Source organism: Amborella trichopoda, chromosome 9 (genome assembly GCF_054954075.1).
Source record: "Amborella trichopoda isolate Santa Cruz 75 chromosome 9, AtrichopodaSantaCruz75HAP2 v2.0, whole genome shotgun sequence".
Classification (NCBI taxonomy): Eukaryota; Viridiplantae; Streptophyta; class Magnoliopsida; order Amborellales; family Amborellaceae; genus Amborella; species Amborella trichopoda.
In genome coordinates, this window is record NC_142344.1 from 35,980,956 (window position 1) to 36,004,549 (window position 23,594).

Sequence of the window (23,594 nt, forward strand, 5' to 3'; positions counted from 1 at the left end):
GGTCTCCGAACGTGGATGACGAGTGGTCGTTTCAGATGACTTCAAAACCAATCCCATTCTGTATTCGATTTTCCCTTCCAAAATAGGTTTTAAAAAAAAGAGAAAAAAACAAAAATCTCCCTGCGTCGTAGATTCATTCCCGCTTTCTTTTGCGCCGAATCATTCATTGTTACATCTCCCAAGGAAAGCGATCCCTTTTCCATCTTCTTCATATTGATCCCAGAGCAAGATTCTTGCATTCCCATTTACCCTTTTGGGTTTCTCAGAGAGAGGAGGAGAAAATCCTAGGTTTCATCTTTCATTACAGAGAATTCTAGGGAGAGAGAGTTTCGTCAGGAATTCTTAGAGAGAGAAGAGAAATCGTGATGGCCAGACCAGTTGTTGATGCTGCCTATCGAAAAGCAGTCGACAGGGCACGGCGAGACCTCCGAGCACTGATCGCCCAGAAGAACTGCGCCCCCATCATGCTCCGTCTCGCGTATTGACTCTCTCTCCCTCTCTCTGTTTCTCTCTGTTTTAAGCTCTTCTCTAAAGTTCGCCTTTGCATATTTTCTTTCACATGCTTACTGCCCTATTGAGCTTCACCATTCCCTTTTATTTGTTCAATTCATTGTGGAAATTTATTTGTAGCCTTTTCAGTTCCTTTCTCTGCTTGTCTTCTTAGTATTTAATTTTTGTTATTGATTCTTGTTTTTCTTTTCTAGCATATTCATGTGATGTGTTTTATTTACTGCAAGTGAAAACGTTTTTTTTTTTTTGAGCGTTGCGGTTTTGACTATTGGGTGGTTTGGTCTTTGAATCAAAAGCCTTTAGATGGTGGCATCGTTTTTTATGTTTATCTCATTGGAGCTGTGGAGCGTATTGTTTGTCTATTTCGAGGAATTGGCCTATCATCGAATGTTCAATTTCTTACCCTTATCGTGATCACTACTTCATTACATTTACCTGCTTCTTATTTGGTGAATAATGTGTGTAAATTAGAGGGTCGAATCTGTTTCAGTCTTGTGTACTTCCCATTTCCTTTTACTTTTCCTGTTTAAAACTCCGGATTCATATGGAAAATTTTATTTTGTTATTAATTTGTGTTGGATATATTTTTCTGTGCTACCTTTGTTATATATGATGTTTCCTAAAATTGTTCTGAGTAACATTTTTGTTCTAGTGATTGAATCTTGGTCAGCAACTACTCTTGGGTTTAGGTTTCATTTTTGATTAAGTGAGCAATCATTCTTTAAATTACATGCCCTTGTGCAGAGCTACTTCCATTTTTCATTCAGTCGTGGTTAATTGAGGTCAGCCATTCCTTTCTGTTTAAGTTCTATTTTGACTTTTGAGAGTGATATGGGTGCTTCTACTTTGAGGATTTCTTCCTAATAATATGAAGTATTCACTGGTATGGTTGTATTTGTTAGAGATCAGTCTGCCACATGCATTTCTAAGGACACTAATAATTTCTTATGAGAATGAATATTTTTATGTGATTTGAGTCTATGCCCTTTACTTGTGGCCATATGGCATTGATTGATGCCCCATAGAACCAGGGAACTAACCACCTGTGCATTTTCATGCATACATATATGGATCTCATGGAACTCGATTATTTCAATACTCATACACTTATCTGAAGGCATGTGCTGTGCATACCTTGCCTATTTGTTTTATAAGTTGTCTGAGCGGTACTCTTAGTTGTCCGAGTAATAGGAATGGTGATGTGGTCATTTATATCACTTCTTATGAGGTCAATTTACTCATGAGGAAGTTAGTAAAGTTTATTATTTTACCTCGGAGGTAGGTGATACTTCTTTAATGTAAGTGTAAATATATGCTTGTTTGCACATTCACACACAAGGAGTTTAGCATGAGATTGTTATATAAGGCCTCTTCAGGATGCAGCCTGGAAATGTGTATCAGTGCTGTTGGGGTGGCATTTTAGGTGATCTACAGAAAATATTTGAGGGCCTTCCTTGGATGATGCTTTTTAGATCTGGTTTAGGTGTGCACACACTAGAAAAACTGTGAGTGCAGAAAATTAGCAAATAGCAATTTTAATCCAAATTACAAAAGGGCCGCATTTCCATGGAACTCAAAATGGTTATGGACAAGATAACATGCGGCAGCCAAACTAGGGGTTAATCTAGACATATTTAAGGACATGAGCAATAAAATCTAGTATTTTCTCCCTTTGTACCAAACCATTCATGTCCCAGATTTTTTGGATTTAACTTGACTTATCCAAACTCTTTAAAATAGCATCGCTAGCCAAGTCATCAATGACTGACTTGGCCTTTTAGTGAGTGAAATTGATTTGGATGCGTCCAGGCATCAGCATAAAAAGCGAAATAGACTTTCATAAAGATTGAAGTGGGATTTAATGCTTTTCTTCATAGGTTTAAATTCAGTTCTGAGTTTAGAAGTTTGAACTTGTGTTCGCTAGTTCCTCTTTGCAAAGTTGTCAACTTATTGCAATCCATATTTTAGTAGTTATGAACGGCAATCCATCAATTAAATTTACTTATCGAACAATTGAATTCAGTGGTTAATTTTTGGTCTAGTTTGTTGTATTTAATGCTAAACCATTTCTTGTCCTTTTCACTAATTTAGATGATGTTACAATTGGTGCATATAAAGGTTTTAGTTACCAGTTGCTAATATTTGGAAACTTAAATATGCATATCCAACCTCAAGTTTGTGCCTTTGGGTTAGATTAGAACATCACATGTTCTTAAGTATCATGGATCTTTAGGTCTTTACTTAGAGCATTCTGAGGAGGTACAAATAATAGGCTTTATGATAGAGGAATATTCCTTTTTCTTTATGTCTTGAAGTATTTGTATATGGGCAGAGCAAGTAATACAAGTGTTTGCAATCTCAAGTTGAGAGCTTGAAGGGAAACATTAGTGAGGTAGATCCATGGGGTACACATGTAATCTGATTTAAAATGATAATGTTTTGGAATGGCTGATGGACGAAGCATGATAATAGAAAAAATTGCAATGTGGATTTGGAAAGGTGGATCTAGAGTGCAAAAGGTGGGTCAAACTGTCTAAAAGCTTCCTAAGGCTCAATTTCAATGACAGTTCCCTGGGAAATATAGGACAGTCAGATGTAGGAGGTCTTAATGGCTTGAGTGGAATATTCAAGACCTACATTTGGTGACCCAATGCCTATGATAAGTGATGATTGTAGCAGGAGTCTTTCTATCAAGTTTTAAGGAGGATTTCTTTTTAAGCTTTGCCATCATCTCCTTTTATTGTGGAGATGATTTGCATAAAATTATTAGATGGGCCTAGGAGGCCGTACTTCTACCCCTTGAGACTAGCTATAATATGGGGAAGATTCCTAGGTTGGGGGGATGATTCTCTTACTTCCAATTAGATGAACTCTCTCATCCAGGTGAGAGTTAGGACGATATTCTATTATTGAGGACAGTCTTATTCCTCAATTAACTCTGGCTTTGAGTTTACATGCCCAAGTTGTGATCCGAGAGCTGTTTGAGTTTTTCTTGCCTTTTTCTTTGTTAACAATGACAAAAATAAAAACTGAGTCTCATAGCATTCATTTGGGTGAGATAGTTGAAGTCACTTACGGAGCGGTATAGGGCCATGCCTACTAGTGTCACCATTTGGCATTATTTTCAGGAATACTGGTGTTGTGCATCACAATGACGGCCTTGCCAATTGGCAAGGACAATATTGAGTTAACATATGAGAGGACCTAGTAGTTGATTTTCTTGGTTTACCAACAGAGGTTAAACCAAGTTTTACCTAAGGTCACTACCGAGTTGGTCGAGTCTCAGCGAGACCTGGATGATCCTCTTGGGACGCATCCAGTCATCAGGCTGAGTGCATGTTCTTAAACCATGGATTCAGCTGCTGAGGAATAAGCTTCCAAGGGTGTGGGTTAGCGGGCTTCAGCTTCAAGGAGATGGCTTGTAGTTTCAAGGGATCTGATCTGGTGAAGCTGTACATGTTGGTGCAGTATTTATGCCATGTTTGATCAAGGAGGTGAAGCAACTCAGACAACTTTTATGAATGTCATGTGCTGAGGTTTCGTTCATTGATGACAGTTTTAGTACTCAATCCTGCCGTCTGTGTCCTGCATGGCCCTTGCCATTTCCTTATAACAAGCACCTTCTGAAGAAGGTGTACGACCATGAAGAAAATGTTCAAGATGTACGACTGTGCCTAACCACCTATAAATGAACTTATTCTGTGGTCTTTTCTGCATTCTTGCATAACGCATTCTTGCTTGGGAAGTGTGTTATTGATATTCCAAATGAATTTATACATGTAGGGTACTACAAGTACGAATATCTGCACATACTGGTGCAACTTGATGCATGTCTGTGTTATAGGTATTTTGGAGACCCTTTTTGTAATAAAACTTTCCAATCTTTCCATGTCAGAGACAATCACAACTGTATGTAGGCATAAAGCTATCAATCCTGTTCCACATCAGCACTGCTATTTTCTTGTTTTATGCCAAAAGTTGCCCATTGGCTTCTTGTACACAGATGAATAGTTTAATCACAGCATGGTAGATAAAATTATATTTGCTGGCCCATGGAGTTATCAAAGATGCCACAATTCCTCGAAGAATGCGTTTCTAAAACCTCTTGGTTGATTTACAATATTTTCATGACAAGGCTTTCCTGTTTATGTGGTCTTTGTACGTTAGTCTCCTTTTATTTTCACATCTTAATTTCATATTACAAGAAATGTAGTAAAAGATTCTTCTTACTTCCAAGAAGTCCAATCTTTGGCCTTTTTTCCTGGCATACATGCTTCATCTTATTCTGGTCCTGCTTTTGTCCTTTATGTGTTTGTATACTCTATGTGAAAATGGAAAAGTACTAGTGTGATTTGAGTACTATTCTGCATGGGAAAATGGAAGCTTTTCAATTCAGAGCAGTGATACGCAATGTAACTGAACACATATTTTCTTTACGTAGATGGCATGATGCTGGTACTTATGATGCAAAGACGAATACTGGTGGTCCAAATGGTTCAATCCGAAATGAAGAAGAGTACAAACATGGCTCAAATAGTGGCCTGAAAATAGCAATCGACCTCTGTGGTGAGATTTGGTTCTATTTTCATTTTTAGCTAGTATGTATGTTGTGTTCTAGGAAATAGTTAAGTCTTATGTAGCAACATCCACCTTTGAAATTTGTCCTTTTCCTTTAGCTTGATAACAAGTAAGGTGACCAAAGGCCCTAAAAAGTTTAGATGCAAGAATCTCACACCAATCTCTCATGGTATACTCTATGATTATTTACATGGTCCAATAACATAAATGTATATACCATATCCATATATATGTCCAACACTAATGCATCTGTGTCCGATTTTTCATGTGTTGGTACTTATAAGGTGGAAAAAGCGGCATGCGGGGCAGTCAATCCATATAAATGTGTGCATAAAGAGCAACCCTTGTTTATTGTGGCTCGTCCTTGGCAGCAACTAAGTGGGTTACAAAGAGAATAACCCGTTCAAGGACCATTTTTATGGATGTGATGTAAAATTTTGGTATCTACAATACCATATATCCTAGTGATAACACTATATAACGACAATGGCTAATCATAAAGGTTTTTTTTTTTTGAGAAAAAGTAATCATAAAATTTAACAGTGAAATGTGCATGACTTTATGCTTAATTTGTATCTTTTGCTCAGTTTCTTCCATTTAGCTCTATTTTATTTTTCTCTTTTTTTTTTGTTTTTTTTTGTTTTTTGAACATTAACGTTTAGTAGTGGGTTAGCAATTTTTTGAAACCATCAGTAGGTTTCAAAAGAGGTTAGCATTGGTAGGAATGGAAACTGAGACCGATAGCTGACTCACAGGTGGTGCTACCACCTTGACCTCAACCTCATTTCTTCTTCCATTCAGCTTGTTGAGTAGTAATTCCACTGAATCATATCTTTATTTCAATTTGTTAAGTTATTATTTGTTGCAGCTAACTTACTTCTCATATTATAAACAAACTTGTTTCATTTCAGGCATATATATGTATCAATACATGCGTGCATATAGTCATTTGTAGGTGCAGATAGGAGTTTTTTTTTTTTTTTTTGGGTGAATCAGTAGGGAGAGGGCCCCTATCCTTAGTAGGAATTGAGTCCGGGACGTAGCGTTGCAAATCGTCAAGCGCTAACCAATTAAGGATGGGCTCTTTTCCTGCAGATAGGAGTTCATATGAAAAGGGAGGTGAATGTGGTGCAAGGGGTTCCCAAGTCGACCTTCCTAATATCTTTCCATTACAATTGTGTTACTTGGAGTAATTAAATATCCGATATCTTGTGCTTATTTCAATCCAGATGTTGGCTATGTAATTAACTTGGGCATATTGCTACCGAATGTCCTAAGAAAAATTAAACAGAAAAGGATAAAGAAAATTGAAGATGCAGCGGAAGAAAATCTAGAACCAATATTTGAAAAAGAAATCTCTGATGATGAAAGTGTATATTCTGAAATAGAATCTGAAGAGTCAGACAAAGAATCAGAATTGGAAGACCTGTCCATGATGGTTGAAGTAAGAGATTGAATGGAAATGGGAAGAAGATGAAGATGATGATTATAGCTTAATTCGGCAATCAAATATTATAAAAGAAGAATATGATACGTATGCTAAAATCATATAAAACCAGACAAAATACCTTTCCTTTATGGAAAATTTTTTCAAGAAATAATAAATTTCTATAGACCTCTGTTTTGATATAAGTTAAAAAAGAGAGAAGAGGTAATAAAATAATTAGAGGAAAATAGAGAAAAAATAACTACCAGTCCTAATAGTACATATATTAAACTAGAGTTAAAATTTCCTGAATATAAAAAATATCATTTATATGCCTACATAGACATAGGAGCATGAATGTGCTTAGCTAAACAAAATCCAATACTAGAAGAATATTGTGTAGAAAGTAAGACTATAATGAAAGCCCAAGTAGCTAACGAAACAATAGTTAAATATAGTAGAATAGCTGAGGTTGTGCCATGTTTAATAGGAGGAGAAAATTTTATATTTAATAGAGTATGGCAATCCGCAGGATAGGATTGTGATATCCTTTTGGGAAATGATTTTTTAAAAGCAAGTAGTCCCTTTATTCAAGAAATAGACTATATAGCCTTAACAACTCCAACAAGCATACGTCCCGCCCTCCATTTCCACCATTAACATATAAAAAAAAAAGGAAGAAAAATTAAACAACTCCAATAGGCAAAATAGCTCTTACACCTATACTAACAGAAGCCAATAAAATAGTTATAGAAGGATTTACACCTTTTACTTAAAAACTTGCAGCCCAGCATGGTGAGAATAATAAACAAAGAAATCCAAAATTTGAAATTATTAGAAAAAATACAGAAGAGCATATATGTCATTTAAATGCTTTAAGCAAGGAATTAAAGGAACATGGTATCAATATTAAGTGAGAAAAGATAGAACTAAGAAAGTAAGAGATTGATTTTTTAGGATTACAGATAGATAAAGGAAACATAAAACTACAGATCCATGTGCTATTAAAAATATACCAATTCTCTCTTTTTTAACTTATATCCAAACAAGGGTCTATAGAAATTTTTTATTTCTTGAAAATTTTTTCCATAAAGGAAAGGTATTTTGTCTGGTTTTATTGGATTATTTTCATACCTATCTTGTTCTTCTTTTATAATATTTGCTTGCCTAATTAAGCTATAATCATCCTCTTCCTCTTCTTCCCATTTCGGATCTCTTACTTTAAACATCATGGACTTCTCTTCCAATTCTGATTCTATATCTGACTCTTCAAATTCTATTTCAGAATGTACACTTTTATCATCGAAGATTTCTTTTTCAAATATTGGTTCTAGATTTTCTTCCTCTGCTTCTTCAATTTTCTTTATCTTTGTTTTGTTTGTTTTTTCTTGGGACATTCGGTAGCTATATGCCCAAGTTCATTATATAGCCAACATCTGCATTGGGATCGTTGTTTCCCAGATGGGCAAGGATGCTTATTATACTTTCTTTCCTTGTAATATATATTCTTATGATAAACCTTTCTCTTCTTATATGTTGTTGATTTTCTGAATTTTGCATCCTCATTTTCCTTGCATTTCCAATATGTTTTCACAACAATTTCTTAGTCCTTTCCTGTATTTATCCCAAGATGGAGTTAAATTATGATAATACATCTTCTTCCATATTTCTCTCGAAAACTCTTCTTTTTATAGTAATATTTTTCGTATTCGCATGTGTATTCTTCAAAAATAGCATGTAGAGCATATACTGGCGTTTATTAGTTCTTTTTCGGCTTTCATCTTCTCTTGCTTATTATAATTTTCTGTTGATCCTACAAACTGCCTTCTTAGTAGGTTTCCTAAAGATTTTGGTCCTTTATTTGCTTGAGCTGTAGCTAGCCAAGTTTTATAATCTTGAGTTTTGTTATACTGGTTAATAAAATCCTTAGCTTGTCCTCTAAAAGTATCAAACATATAATCTCTGGCTTGTTGAGCAATCATATAGGGTTCTATCACATAGCTATATCCATAGCCTTTTTTCCCAATCAGATATTGCTGGTCCTCTATCTATTACACAGTCTAAATCTAGATATATTCCTGAAGGATTTATAGGTTCGTAATGAACTAGTTTACGATAGTATTCTTTCCTTCGAATGGTTTTCGTTTCTTTTCCATATACTCCTGTAGAGAATCCCATTATACTTGGATAATTTCCATGATAGTACAAAGTTTTTCTTCTTTCACTAGGACCCTCATCATGATGTCTTGTTCTATGAAAGTCTTCTGGTTTCTTATCTATATCTATGTAGACTTCCTCCCCTGGTTGTTCTTCTTGTTGTCCTATTTTTTCATTATATTCTCCATAATATTCTACATAAACTTTCTTGTTCTCTATTTCTTGTAGATTCTTCATTCTCCCGACATCTTTAGTCTTCATATATTATTCTTGTACCTGTTCTTCTGTTAATTGCTTTTTAGGGTTTGAATTTTCTTTTTCTTCTATTTCTTCTACTAATTCATTGCTAATTCCTCTAGTTGTTTCCACATCTTTCTATCTTTAGAGAATATTTTCATCATTTTGAGTTCTCATATATAGGAATTTTTACTTGCTTGTAGGCCACCTCCTTTGCTTCCTCTCTTTGTTTTCTTTGTTTTTTATTGCTATCGTTTCTAAGTTTTCTTCTATTTCTTCTAATCTTTCTCTCATATTTTCACTTCGTTCCTTTATTTTATATATAACATCTATATAAAATTTAAAGCAGCACTTATATTTATTAAAGTTTCTTCTCCTATTCTTACATGACCTGTATGTCTACTTTTTTCAACATCTATAGTACATTTTATCTCTTTATCGACTTTTTTCATGATTTATTCTAACAAGGCTCTGATACCAAATAGCAGGATCACTACAAAACAAAAGAACAATAACAAAATAAAGAAACCGATGAGTTTGTTTACCTGTGAGAATTGGCCACTATGTTCATCCACAGGTTTTTACCCAAAAACGAACCTTCTCAATCCCGGCTAGCAGCCACCAAAGCCTAAATTGATTTTTGAATAACGCTTTTGCTCTCAATTCTTATGGCAACACAAGATCTTAGAGGCACACTCAACGTGTTTTGGGAATATCAGAGAATAGGTTTTAGGATAAAAATGAAAGGGCCTTATTGAAGATTAAGTTCCAAGTCTATCCTGGAAATTCTACCGACAAACTGATGCACTATAACCAAGTTGACCGATGACAGGCCCTGTCAATTCAAGGCTGAACCAAGACAGGAGTGAAAATGAGTTTGCTTGAATATTGGGCTGGCTGAATGGCAAGGAGAATTTTGACTCACCAAAGCAAGTTATAAATACTGTGTTTATAGTCACATCTTTTTCTTTCTTCATATTTTTTTTTTGGTTGGTTTTGTAGTTTATGTCATTGTTTATAAGCTTCTACTCATTTATTGTAGTACTTGGATAAATTTTGAAATTTCACTGGTTTAACTCTCTAGGCGTAGATACGGTTCAAGTAGGAGTCTGTTAAAAGTTTGGTAGTCCATGTGACTTGCCTGAGTCTTAACAAAGAAAGCTTCGGGAAGTCTTTATGTGGCTTTCCTGTTTTTCACCCTTGGGAAGTTTAGTTGCTTACAGACTTCAGAAGGGCCCGAGCAGAGTAGACTTGGGAAATTGGCTGATTAAATCCCTATCTGCTTGTAACTGAATATCTGAATTTCAACTAATCTTTAACCTGATGCAGTAACAGATTTTGTAAATTCTATTTTTTTGCTGATTGCAGAAGAAATCAAGGAAAGACATCCGGCAATAACCTATGCAGACCTTTATCAGGTGATATCTCTCGCAGACAGCTATCGTGCATCCCTTTTATTCATATTACAATCTTCTAACATCTCAAATTGCTATCGGTAAGGATATTGTGTTGCAACCCTACTGCATAGATTTCTCAAGGGAAATGCATCTGATGTTGTACTGTGATGGGTATAACTTGTTTGCTAGCATCAAACACTTTATAATGTCGTGCCGCATAAAAGCTTACGGAGTATTTAGGGGCTACCATGAAGTTATTACAAAGAGGAATGATGTTATCGCATTCATGACCAATGAGAGGAGAGCAAGTGTAGCCCGTGAGAGGTATTGGGAGGAGTCCACAGTGGTAATAGGCAAGAGAGAGAATTTTATCTTCTAGGTTAAGGAAACTGAAATAGGGAACTAGTGGACCACTTGGGAGAAAGGGATGGTTTGGGTGAAACAAGTTTGTAAATCAAAAAATTTACGGAGCATGCATTATGATTACAGTGAGTTCTGCTCTTGCTATTGAGGTTCATTGATTTGGAGTTTCTCTTTTTTCGTGGTATTCCCAAGTACTCATGAATGCATATCTGTTATTGGAATAAGCTGAGATTTAGGGAATTCAATCATAACTCATAAGTGAAATTTATGTGATTAATTCTATTTTTAGGATGGGTTTATGATGGAGGTATTTTCTCATGGATTCTCATGAATTTATAATCTATAATAAATATTTAAGAAAGCATGAATTTGTGACTGAGCTCTTTTCTCATGGATTCTCATATGCACTGGATGTCAATTAAGTTCCTTGTATTCTCACATCATTGCATTTATTTCAAATATTTCTTTGGAACTCTGATTTGCAGCTAGCTGGGGTTGTTGCTGTGGAAGTCACTGGGGGACCCACTATTGACTTTGTTCCTGGCAGAAGGGTATGACCATGTAATGCTAAGTTCATGAAATGTATTTAGTCATTGTTTTTGGTAATTGATTTCTTGCTCACACTTCCAGGATTCATTGGTCTCTCCGAAAGAAGGAAGGCTTCCTGATGCAAAAAAAGGTCTCTTCTCACCAAATACACTCTTCTTATTTTAATTCAATGTGGGATTTCAGACTCTCATTTGAAATCTAAGAAACCTGTAGTACATGAATTTGTAGTTTGGAGCATAAGTGTAAGTTCAGGCTAGTGACAATGAATGAGCAATCTTAAGTAGATCAAAAGGAGCTTCCCATTCAAGGGCACACTATATGAACAATTAGGGTTGTTTTACTTTATCCAAGGGAGCTCTTTTTTTAAGGGTTTTATGGATGGCGCTTACCTATTAAAACCTGAATTACCTAAGTTGTCTTAATGCAACTTGAATAGTTAGACATGGATTTTGATTGATAAGCTAAGTGAAACTCTCGTTCTCGAAGTTTGCCAATGGTGAATATAGAAATTCCAGGAGAGATTTATATTGTTCTGGGGGTTTTTAGAACAAAATATATTTTAATAACTGTGTTCTACTAAAAAGTATTAAATTATCTAGGCCAATTGCATAAAAATAAATCCATTCACATACTTGGCAAAAAGTAGGGGTGAATATTAACTTTACCATGCAGTCATCATCGTCAAAGCTTTTTTCTAACTAATTGGGGTCAGCTATACGACTCTTGGTTTGCCATTATACTATATTAAGGGCCATACTCTCATTGAGGCCAGAAGTCCCGATATCTTTTCTCACTACTTCCAACCATGTCCTTTTGGGCCTACCCCTTGCTCTTTTTGAGCCTTCCACTTGAACTAACTCGGACCTCCTAATAGGTATTGTGTTGGGTTTGCAGCATACATGGCCAGCCCACCTAAGTTTACTTTCTCTCTCTCTCTCTCTCATTTTATCGCTTATTGGCGCCATACCTAAATTTTCTTGAATGTATTCAATCTCGAATTTGATCCCTTCTTTACCCAACTAATTGGGGTTGGCTACACGAATCCTGGTCCACCATTATGCTATATTAAGGGCCATATCCTCAGTGAGGCCATAAATCTCTATATCTTTTTTCACTATTTCCAAACATGTTCTTTTTTGCGTACCCTTTACCTTTTTTGTGCCTTCCACTTGAACTAACTTGTACCTCCTAATATGTGTTGTGTTGGATTTGCGGCACACATGGCCAGCCCACTTATGTCCATTCTCTCTCTTTCTCATCTTATCGTCTATTGGTGCCACACCTAAATTTTTTCGAATGTATTCAATTTCGAATTGTCCCTTTTTATCGTGACACTCATCCATCTCAACATCCTCATCTTTGCTACACTCATTATATGGGTATATTGTTTTTTAATCGCCCAACATTCCTCCCTATAAAGTAAAGCTAGTATCACAACTGTCCTATAAAACTTGACCTTCAACTTCATTGGTCTGTGTTGATCACATAAAATGCCGGTTGCACTCTCTACTTCGCTCACCCAGTTTTAATTCTATGTGAGACTTCTTCATCAATCTCTCTATTTTTCTGGATTATCGACCCAAGACATTGAAAGTGCGTTCTTTGTGGTATTTTCTGGCCATCAATTTTAACTACTTCCTCATCTGTAGTTCTATTATTACTAAACATGCATTCTGTATATTCTATTTTAGTTTGGCTAATTTTAAAACCTTTAGATTCTAGAGCAGCCCTTTAAAGTTCTAACTTTGTGTTGATGCTGTTTTGGGTCTCGTCAATCAAAACTATCATCTGCGAACAACATGCACTACGGTACCTCATCTTGTAGGTGCCTAGTTAAGTCGTTCATAACTAAGACAAAGAGGTATGGGCTCAATTCTGACCCTTTGATGTAGACCTATTGTCATGGAAAACTCGCTCATCTCTTCACTAGTTGTTTGTACACTAGTCATGCTCCATCGTACATATCTTCTACTAAGTCGATTTAGTGTCTAGTGACTCATTTCTTTTCCAACACCCATCAAATCAAATCTCGATGTACTCTCTCATAAGCTTTCTCTAAATCAGTAAAGACCATGTGAAAGTCTTTTTCCTTCGCCATAAACTTATCAATCAATTGCCTAAGTAGGAAAATAGCCTCAGTTGTTGACCTTCTTGGCATAAAATCGAATTGGTTTTCTGATACACTCGTTTCATGTCTTAGTCGTTGCTCAGTAACTCTCTCCCAGAGCTTCATAGCGTGGCTTATAAGTTTGATCCCTTGATAGTATGCACAATTCTATATATCTTATTTGTTCTTGTAAATAGGTACTACAGTACTTTTCTATTATTCATCTGACATTTTCTTTATTCTCAACACCTTGTTGAACAATTTGGTCAGCCAGTCAATGCTAATCTCTCCCATGTGCTTCCAAACCTCTATTAGGATACCATGGTCCTAAACCCTTCCCTATCTTCATCATTTTTAAAGCTTCATTCACTTCTGATATCCTCTTACGAATGTATCTATGACCTTCGCCCTCATTTATGTCAACTGTTCCTGCTACCGCTATGTTCCTATTGTGTTTGTCATTTAGTAATTTTTAAAATTATTCTCCACCTTTCATTGACCTCGTCATACTTCACCAAGACCTTTTGATCCTCACTCTTAATGCATTTAATATGGTCTAGATCTCTGCATTTTTTCTCTCATTTTTGCTAGTTTGAAGACATCTTTTGCACCATTTCTTGGTCCCAGTTTACTGTATAGATTATTATATACCTTTAGTTTAGCCTACTTACTATTTTTTAATGTTTTTCTTAGCATTTTAATAAAAAGTATAAATTACTATTGTACCCATTTCTTATTTAGAGAGAGAGATGAACCATTTACTAATTGGAAATTTCGAAAATTTTCAAGATATGGCAATTAATTTCAAGACTTATTTAGGAATTTGGCCATGTCACCAATAAATTTTCTCATCCTAGTACCTCTTGATGGGAAAATGTTAATGGCCTTAACCTTCTTGCTTCCTACGAACAGCCATAATCTACTGTGCACCATCAGCAAATGGTAAATCTTAATCAACACCTTCTCATTGTACTGTTTGTCTGGAGCCCTACTAAATGGTTGACTCTAAAGTATGCCGGTAAAATTTCTGAAATTGCCTCGTCGTTGAGCTCATTCTTGCCATTTCCACTCGGGTTTTTCTTGAAACAGAGTGATGCAGGCATTTATCGATCTTTCTATGCCAATAGCTCCTTATGTTCTCTATTTTGTGGAAATGAGTGGTGAAGTACTATTTTTAGCCACATGTTTTTCTGGTCCTAAGCTTGAGATATCTATTATATATTAAGCAAGAGGAATACCTCCACAAAAATAGCAAGAGGAATACCTCCTCTATTGTTGTGCCACGTGTCTTATTTTTCTTCTTCTTTAATAAATCTCTCCCCATACCTACAAGATTTCATCTTTTCTCTGCCCACCTATTTTTGTGCCACGTCCCATTTTTCCTCTTCTTTAATAAATCTCTCTCCCCACCCAGACAATTTTCTCTCTTCACTCTCCTATTATACCTTTTTTTAAATATCATCCCCTTATTTTGTGCCACATGTCCCATATTTCTTCCTTCCTAATAAATCACAACCCCCACCCCATCCCCACACGATTTTCTCTCTCTTTCCCTCTTATATCTTCCCCTTATCTACAAGATTTCATCTTCTCTCTTTTTCCTATTTTTGTGCCACGTGTCCCATTTTTCTTTTTTCTTAATAAATCTCCCCCTTCATCCACACGATTTTCTTTTTTTTCTCTCCCTATTATACCTTTATTTAAATATCTTCCCCCTGTTTTGTGCCACGTGTCCTATCTTTTCTCTTTCCTAATAAATCACCCCCCACAACTTTTTCCTTTTTTCTCTCCTTCCCTCTTACACATTTCCTTAAAAAATCTCTTATATCTTTCTAATTTTTCTCTTATGTCTATCTTTTTTATATCGTTTACAGTTACCCTCTCTACCATTTCTATCTCTCTCTCCCTCTTTCCTAAAATCTCTCTTCTATTTACTTTTCCTAAAATCTCTCCTCTCCCTAATTTATATCTATGGTTTCCTCTCTATCGTATCTCTATCTCTCTGTTTAATAAAATCTTTCTCCCATTTATTTTTTGAAAATCTTTCCTCTTAAAGGTCTCTCTCTCAACCGTTTCTCTCTCTCTCTCTCTCTCTCTCTCTCTATTTCTCTCTATTTCTCACTCGCTCTCTATTTTTTTCTATCTTGCAGTAACTCCCAATAATGTATAATAAAGAAACCAATTATTTCTCGCCCTACTACCTTAGCTCCTTTTTTACATGCTGCTATTTTTTATAAGTGGTTTGTTCTTTGTCTCCCAAGTCATGAAACTCAATTAGAATAAAAAAAACCAAGGATTTAGATTCTTGAATTGTTTTAATTATAAATGTGAACATAGTAATAAAATAGTAGTATATTGGTCATATTGTAATATGATTTTTTTACGTGTAGAAAATAAGTGGTTTGATCTCTCTCTCACAGGTTGTGAAAGTCAATTAGATTGAAAAAACTAAGGATATAGATTCTTGAATCCTTCAAATTATTTTATTATAAATTTGAACATAGTAATAAAATAATATATATTATTAATATTATTAATAAGTTATTTATTTATGTTATTGTCTCTTCTAGCTTTCTCTTGCTATTTTCTAGTTGTATTATGCCTCTATTATGAAATAATATTTTAATTGTTATTTTATAAGTTATTTTTATCTTATAAGGTAAAGCCCATGGATCTTAAATGCTAATAGAAAAAGGATTTTTTTTTCTTCTTGATTCTTATGTTAGATTATATCAATTTTGTTTCTGTCTCAATTTAACCCTTTATGATTTTAACTACATTTTGTTATATTTTAGTGTTTTATGAATATTTTAACATTATGAACATTACAATAGTTTTTTTAATGACAGTAATTGCTTTCTCTTGCTATTTTCTAGGTGTGTTATTGCCTCTTTTGAGCTCTTTATTATGAAACAAAATTAAAGGGCAAATTGAGATAGAAACAAAGTCGATTTATCATTTAACATAAGAATTAAAAAGAAAAATAATCCTTTTTCTTTAGTATTCAAGATAAATGGGCCTTACCTTATAAAATAACAATATAATAACAATAATAATAATAATAATAATAATAATAATAATAATAATAATAATAATAATAATAATAATAATAATAATAATAATAATAATAATAATAATAATAATAATAATAATAATAATAATTTAATCTTATTATTTTTATTTTATAAATTTCGTTTTTTTATTATTTTATTTTTATAATAATAAAAATATTACTAATAGAAACAAACTAAAATAATAATTTTGTTTCTATCTCAATTTTGGCCTTTGCATAGTTTAACGATAATTTTTATATTTTAAAAGTTTTTATAATTATTTTAACATTGCATTAGCTTTTTAATGACAATACTATATTTTTTTTAATGTGATTCAGCATATCTTAATTCTTTGTTTTTTGAGATACTTGAATGCCTTTTATTTTTTAATTATAAATTTTGAATTATTAAAAATTATTCAAAACTGATATATTGTGATCCCATCTTATCTAACCTTTTCTTAGTATTTTTCATATGCACTATGTCCCTCTTGATTCTTCTATTTGAAATAATATTGAAAATATTTTGGTCGCATATAGTCTCTTTTATGACAAATATTATATCTGAATTATTTCCTCTGTTCATGTTTTTTAAATAAATTTTATACTTAAGTTAATACCGTAGAAAAAACACAACTTATTGAAAATGGCCATCCCTCATTTATAAACATGCATTTTTTATTAAGCATAATTTATCTCTCTCTCACATTCATTATTTCCAATGCGCAACAAAAAGCCCTAACCCAATAAAAAACGTACCTATTTTTATTTATCATAGTTTATCCCTCTCACTCAACTTACTATTTTCCGTCTATTTTTAATGGGAAACATGTGGGTTAAGGAAAGAAATATCTATTAATCTCACCTCTCAACTCTAAATCGCTCACTCACTCTTTCTTTCCTTATCACTTGCAATCCCTTTTTTCTTAAATCTCTCTCTCATCTCTTATATGTATAAATGCTTATCACTTTTTTGTTTATAATAAGGTTAATGCATCTTGAGGATGCCTTAAGGGACTAATATATTAGATATAGATATTAATAAGATCTACTGTTTAAACTAATATATTGGATATTAGCATTAGTAAGACCCTGCATAAATCTATTTATTAGTTTTATTTATTTAATTTAAATTATTTATTTAAGTCATTTTCATTATTTTAATTGTATGGTAATTGGATCCGTGTTAATTAATAATATATTAAAAAAAATTTCTATCAAATTTATTATTAATTAATAAAATATTCAATTGTGAAGATAAATGCAGTAAGTTCTCTCTCTCTAATATACCATGTTTTATTGAAAAATTTTCATTGGTAAATATATTTTAAGTGATGAATATTAAATATCACGTGCAACGCACGTGCATATTAATAGTCTATAAAAAGGAAGGGACAAACACATGGATGGTTTTTGTCTTTGTGATCTAGTGCCCCTTGCTCCAAGGGAAGCACATAAAGAAAGGAGGATATATGTAAATAATAAAAGGAGGATATATGTAAACAATAAACTTAAAGAGAGATATAATGGTAAGTGAGAAATAAAAACACAAGGGGTTTATCCTCTTATTGGCCTTGCACTCTGAGAATTTACAGAGAGCAGATACATAGGTTTTGAAAATGAGAAGCACTTTTTTATTTGGTTTCTAGTATAAATGTAGGAGAGAGAGAGAGAGAGAGAGAGAGAGAGAGAGAGAGAGAGAGAGAGAGAGAGAGAGAGAGAACAATTTAATAAGGGTGCTTGGTTCTCTCGGTGTCTCTCCGAGAAATTTCACAGTCAATGTAGCATTCATTGTTGTGAAAAACCAATCATTAACTGACATGTCTCAGGTAAGCTTAGGTTGTGAGAATGTGAGAATTGGTAAAGGGTTCGATCATTTCTTTTTCAAGGTTCTATCTGTGTGTGTGCGTGTGTGTATGTGTTTGTAGCTTTCAGCTTGATATCAAGACGAAGACAATATAGAGGGAAAAAAATGTATTATCCCCTCTCTAAAATCACAATCCCAAATAATCCTGCAAGTCCATGTAAAGCCCATGGATCCCCTCCAAGCTAAAGAAATGATATTTGACCCTCTTTGCACCTTCATTGTCCAAATTACAATATTTATCTATTTTATTTTGTCCTAATGACTCCTTCAACAAAACCATAGAAAAGCTTCACCTTTCTTTCTCTCTTCCTCACCTATGAACCTCTTGGCCCCTATCTCTCTCACAACCTCTTTTGAACCCTCATATTTCTCTCTCATTTCATGAACCTCATATGTAGATTAAAAGAGGCATATCAAATTCCATTTATATGATGGAGTTATTGGAAAAACGAAAAGGGTAAATGATGTAACTTGGATAGTAAAAAATGAAAGGAGGGGGTTAAACACCATTTTCTTTTAATGTGGAGGTGCCCTATGGGCTTTCTATAGACCCGAGTGGTTATTTGGAATTTTGATTTTAGAAAGTTGGGTATAAGTCTTTTTCTGCGATGTAAAAGCTGAAAGGATAATGCACCAAGGGATATCGGAATCGATCCTTCTATATATATATATATATATATATATATATATATATATATATATATATCTCAACCATTTAGGGTTGGCTACATGAATCCTATTTCGCTCTCTCAAGGGCCATACTCTCAGACTGTAAGTCACCATATCTTTTCTCACTACTTCTATCCATATCCTTTTGGGCCCTCCCCTTTGCCCTTTTAGAGCCTTAAACTTGAATTAAATCACCCCTTCTAATTGGTATTGTTCTACGTCGACGATGTACATGGCTAGACTACCTTAGTCTACTTTCCCCCATCTTATCGCCTATTGGTGCTACCCTGAAGTTCCCCTTAGATGTCTTCATTTTGAATTCTATTCTTTCTTGTTAAGGTTGGGGCCCTAAACAATCAAATTAAATTGCAACTTACAAATTCACTAGAAGAGGTTGTTTCGATGTCAAAAAACCCTCAAATCGATTATCTCGACCTCCAGATGTATATACGTGAAAAAGAATGGATCTTAAGTCTGGGAAATAGTGCATCTTGTAATTCATTATCTAGGACATCAATTTTCAATATTTTCAAGTATTTATAGATCTGCTCTAAATAGTGTCGGAAGATGATTTTTCAATAGCAAATATCTTTGTGATAGCCTGAAAATTTATTTTCATCTCTAACGATAAGGAAATGTATACAATGAGGCCATTTACCCTTTGTACAAGGTGGTCACAATTCCTTATAACCATTTGATGTGAGATTTGATAGCTTGGATGTGTCACAAACTTTTAGAAATTTTCTTTTGAAGTTTGAACTTGGTCAATAGAATAATTGTAACCACCCAATTTCACATCCAATGGTCAAGATTAATGTGACCACCTTGTATCAACCTTATATCTGATCCTCTTTGTTTTCTTTTAGTTTGGGATAAAATTTGATGAAGTTACGGTTTGAAATTTCAAATTTTGGAGAGATTTTGCTGTAGTTTTTTTATTTTTTTGTGTCCAAATATTGATTGCTGGCATGGTCAACTTCCTGGATAAATTCTGGGATGAAATGCCATTGTTTTGACAATTTTCCTAATTTTCAGTTTGTAGATGGTTGATTGTTCTCTCTGTGTCAACAATGAAGGGTAAAACTGTCATTTATATTACCTATATGTGGTAAAGTTGATATTTGCCTCCTACTTTGCCATGTATTTGTACTGATCTATTTCTGTATAATATGGCTTGTATTTCTGTAGAATGCAATAGTTAATACCTATTTTGTTGTATAATCCCTGTTGTTTAGCAATGTGGTAAATTGGATTTCTGGTTATGTATTCTAAATTTCCTTATCATATGGGTTTAGAGATATCATGTTTGATTCCTTCTGTTTACTGTAGAATTGATGTTGTGTGTTAATATTCTTAGTGTAACTTAAGTTAATATATTATATTTGGATCTTCTGGACGATCAGAAATCACTAATGCAGTATCATTCATTAGTTTTTATTTAAGGGAAAGTGTCAGTTTCATGAATTGATGTCGAATGCTGGTATACTTTTGTGTATCAATGCATTGACTTAGAGAGGACGGGAAGGAGGAGAGAGAGAAACTAACACGGTACACCTACCTGGACCTAATAAGATGTATGAAATGGAAAACATCCTCATACTCCATAAAACGTATTCCCGTGTGTATGATGCAACATGTAATCTATTTTTTTTCTTGTCTAATCACATGTATGGACAGAGTTATTATACATGTTCATGCTTACACAACAATAACAGACTTATCTGCAGTCTGAGAGTGCTTGAACCTGTCACGAGTACTGCTGACATACATGAATACTCACAAGTACTGCTGCTGAACTTTGTTTATTACATGTTTTCATCAAAGTTTATGGTCTGCATGTCTTGTGCAAGGCCCTGTTTAGGTTTTGCATGAGCATGCTGGAAGGTTTGGAAGCATTAAAATAGTTCCTTTTCTATTTGGTGTTAGTCCTACTCTATAATGACATCAAAAAGCATCATGGTTCTACTGGAAAATGAGTTTTCCCTTGCTTGCTTATGCATACATTAGTTGATTGCTGTATATCTTTCTCACTTTTGTGAGGTAAGCTTTTTCCCCATGGGCATATTGAAAATTTGATTATCAGGAAATTCTTACTTCAAGTCATTTGGTCATTCATTCAATCTGTATTCACCGTTGTTTTTTTCCCATTTGTTCTTATTTGCAGGTGTAGATCATCTAAGAGACATTTTCTATAGGATGGGACTTACTGACAAGGATATAGTTGCGCTCTCTGGAGGCCACACTTTGGTACTCTCTCTCCTTCCCCCTCCCCTTTCTCGCTCCACATGCATGATCACACATACACACTCTATAACCCCAAACCCCCTGACACCCACCAATCTACTATGTCTGATATGGGTTATTCTTTCAGGGTAGGGCTCATCCCGAGAGGTCAGGATTTGAGGGGGCATGGACTAATGATCCTCTTAAATTTGACGACTCTTATTTTTTGTAAGATCGATGGCTAATTTTCTTTTGATATCAATGCCAAGTATGGGATACCAATGTCTGGGTTTTTTTTTTAAATTGCCAAAGTAACATTATCATAACCACTTTGGATTTTACTTTTTTCAGAGAGCTACTGAAGGGGGAATCAGAGGGACTGTTGAAACTCCCCACTGACAAGGCTCTGTTGGAGGATCCTGTGTTTCGTGAATATGTCGAGCTCTATGCAAGGGTGAGTTGCTGAGGTGTGGATCATTTATTAGGAAAAATAACTGTGAAACTTCTCAGAACTTTGAAATGAGTATTTTACACCTTTCTGAAATTTAGTTTATAACATGGCTGACTTCCTTTGCTTTACCATTGTGTACATTTCGAGTTTGGTTTCTTTGAGAATTTTTTACACTTAAAGAGATCTAAATTGTGATTTCGTTAGTTTTCTAATGTTGCTCTGTTCTTTTATTATTGGATTGTGGCAGGATGAGGACACCTTTTTCAGAGATTATGCGGAATCTCACAAGAAATTGTCTGAACTTGGGTTTACGCCTCCAGGGTCATTGGGGTCCAAAACAGAAGCAAATACGAGTTTGATACTGGCACAGAGTGCTGTCGGAGTTGCTGTTGCAGCTGCAGTTGTGATCTTGAGTTACTTCTATGAGGTCAATAGAAGGGTTAAGTAAAATATTCTCCTGCTTGCTTTGATGAGGAGATGTTTTTCCTCTCTCTAGTAGTTGAAGTCTTAGAAATCATATTATCAGACGATTCACATCAGGGTACAGCAGAATACTGTTTGAATAAGAAAGAGCATGCTGTGACATACTTTGTGTTACAAAGTACAAATAAACTAATAATGCAGCAAAATACAAACAGTTATTGAAGTAATAATGATGATCATGGCTATGCTGGTGTTAGTAGAACGTCATGTAAGCAACATAAGCAATGGCATAATTGCAACAGGGACAGGGTTTCATTCTCATTCCAATGCAAATCCAACTCTTCCAATAAACAATTTTTAGTACCCCCCAGTACTCAATATGCATAACATGTTTCTGATCCAAGAGTGGGTCCGTTTCTTTATATGATGTGCTGCCAATGCATTTACTATCTGCCATTCAGATTGAAATACAATGCTGTCTTCTCATGGTTCTCATATTAATTTTTGAATAGGCCATCTGTGCCAGTCAGTTGTTATGTGTCACAATATTTGCTGAAGTTAATTTTTGTTTTGCATGCTACACAACCTTTTGGGTTTAAAATCGAATGCTAGCCATCTCCTTTTTCGTTAATGTGATTATTGAGTATCAAGGAGTTGTGGCTAGCACTGTTTTAAACAAAAATTGTAGCACAATACGCTTATTTCCATATTAGAAGGAAAATATTTAATTTGATTGATTGTTAACCTTTTTGTACTGCATAAAGGTAACCAGCATGGACATCCTCGACTGTCAGATGTGATGTGGCTCTATCATTTACTGTGTTATAAGAATTTTCTTGAACTTTCTTCGGTTCCCAGCCACACATCTGACGGCTTAAAGCGCATCTTTTTTCCCCTTGTACTGTTGTAGCTAATCCCACAATGCAAGTCTATTTCTCATGTATTTGGATTCTATATGTAGAAGCAAACTATTTTCTCTACACGCACAGTAGAGAGACTTGCACATACATAATTTGAGGATAAATTAGAAAAATTGGAGAACATAGGGATGTTTTTGAGCAAAAAAAACTGATCCAAATTATCCCCCTTTTCCTCGATTGCGTTTAAAATATCCATTTGATGAATGCTCATATCATGGGTTTCAACTTCAAATTATATTTTTTTTTTGCTATGGGATTGTATACAATAAGAATATTTATCTTTAGAATAAGGAGATCGCAACTAATTCTAATCATTAAATATCAAATCCGACAGATTAGAGTTCAAGAATTTTTTTTTTTAAACTTTGAATTTAATCAATAGTACACTCTCAGCCTTTTGATTAAATCTAAGAACCAATAATGATTGTTACCTCATTTTTCAAAAGATAAATGATTTTATTGTATACATTTAATTTCTAATTGGCACAAGATGAATCAAAGATGATTCGATCACTAATTCCAACACTTAATTTCTGTTTTTTTTTTGGCATCCATCCCTAGTAAAAAAATGACTTTGTTATGACAAAAATATGCCCTCGAACCCATGTTTCTCTTAGCTTTATACAATGAAGTCGGTGCGGCACATATCAGCTTCATTATAAACA

General features: G+C 34.3%; 1 protein-coding gene across 1 annotated transcript; it reads left to right on the plus strand.

Moving 5' to 3' along the window:
* The first annotated feature begins 1 nt into the window (after position 1).
* On the plus strand, positions 2–22,360 carry APX3 (ascorbate peroxidase 3). The gene is made up of 9 exons (XM_006856704.4): positions 2–478; positions 4,952–5,076; positions 10,277–10,326; positions 11,154–11,219; positions 11,299–11,347; positions 21,077–21,159; positions 21,284–21,363; positions 21,487–21,589; positions 21,834–22,360. The coding sequence occupies exons 1-9, from the start codon at positions 366–368 to the stop codon at positions 22,032–22,034; spliced, it is 870 nt and encodes a 289-aa protein (XP_006856766.1). The 5' UTR covers positions 2–365; the 3' UTR covers positions 22,035–22,360.
* Positions 22,361–23,594: the final 1,234 nt, after the last annotated feature.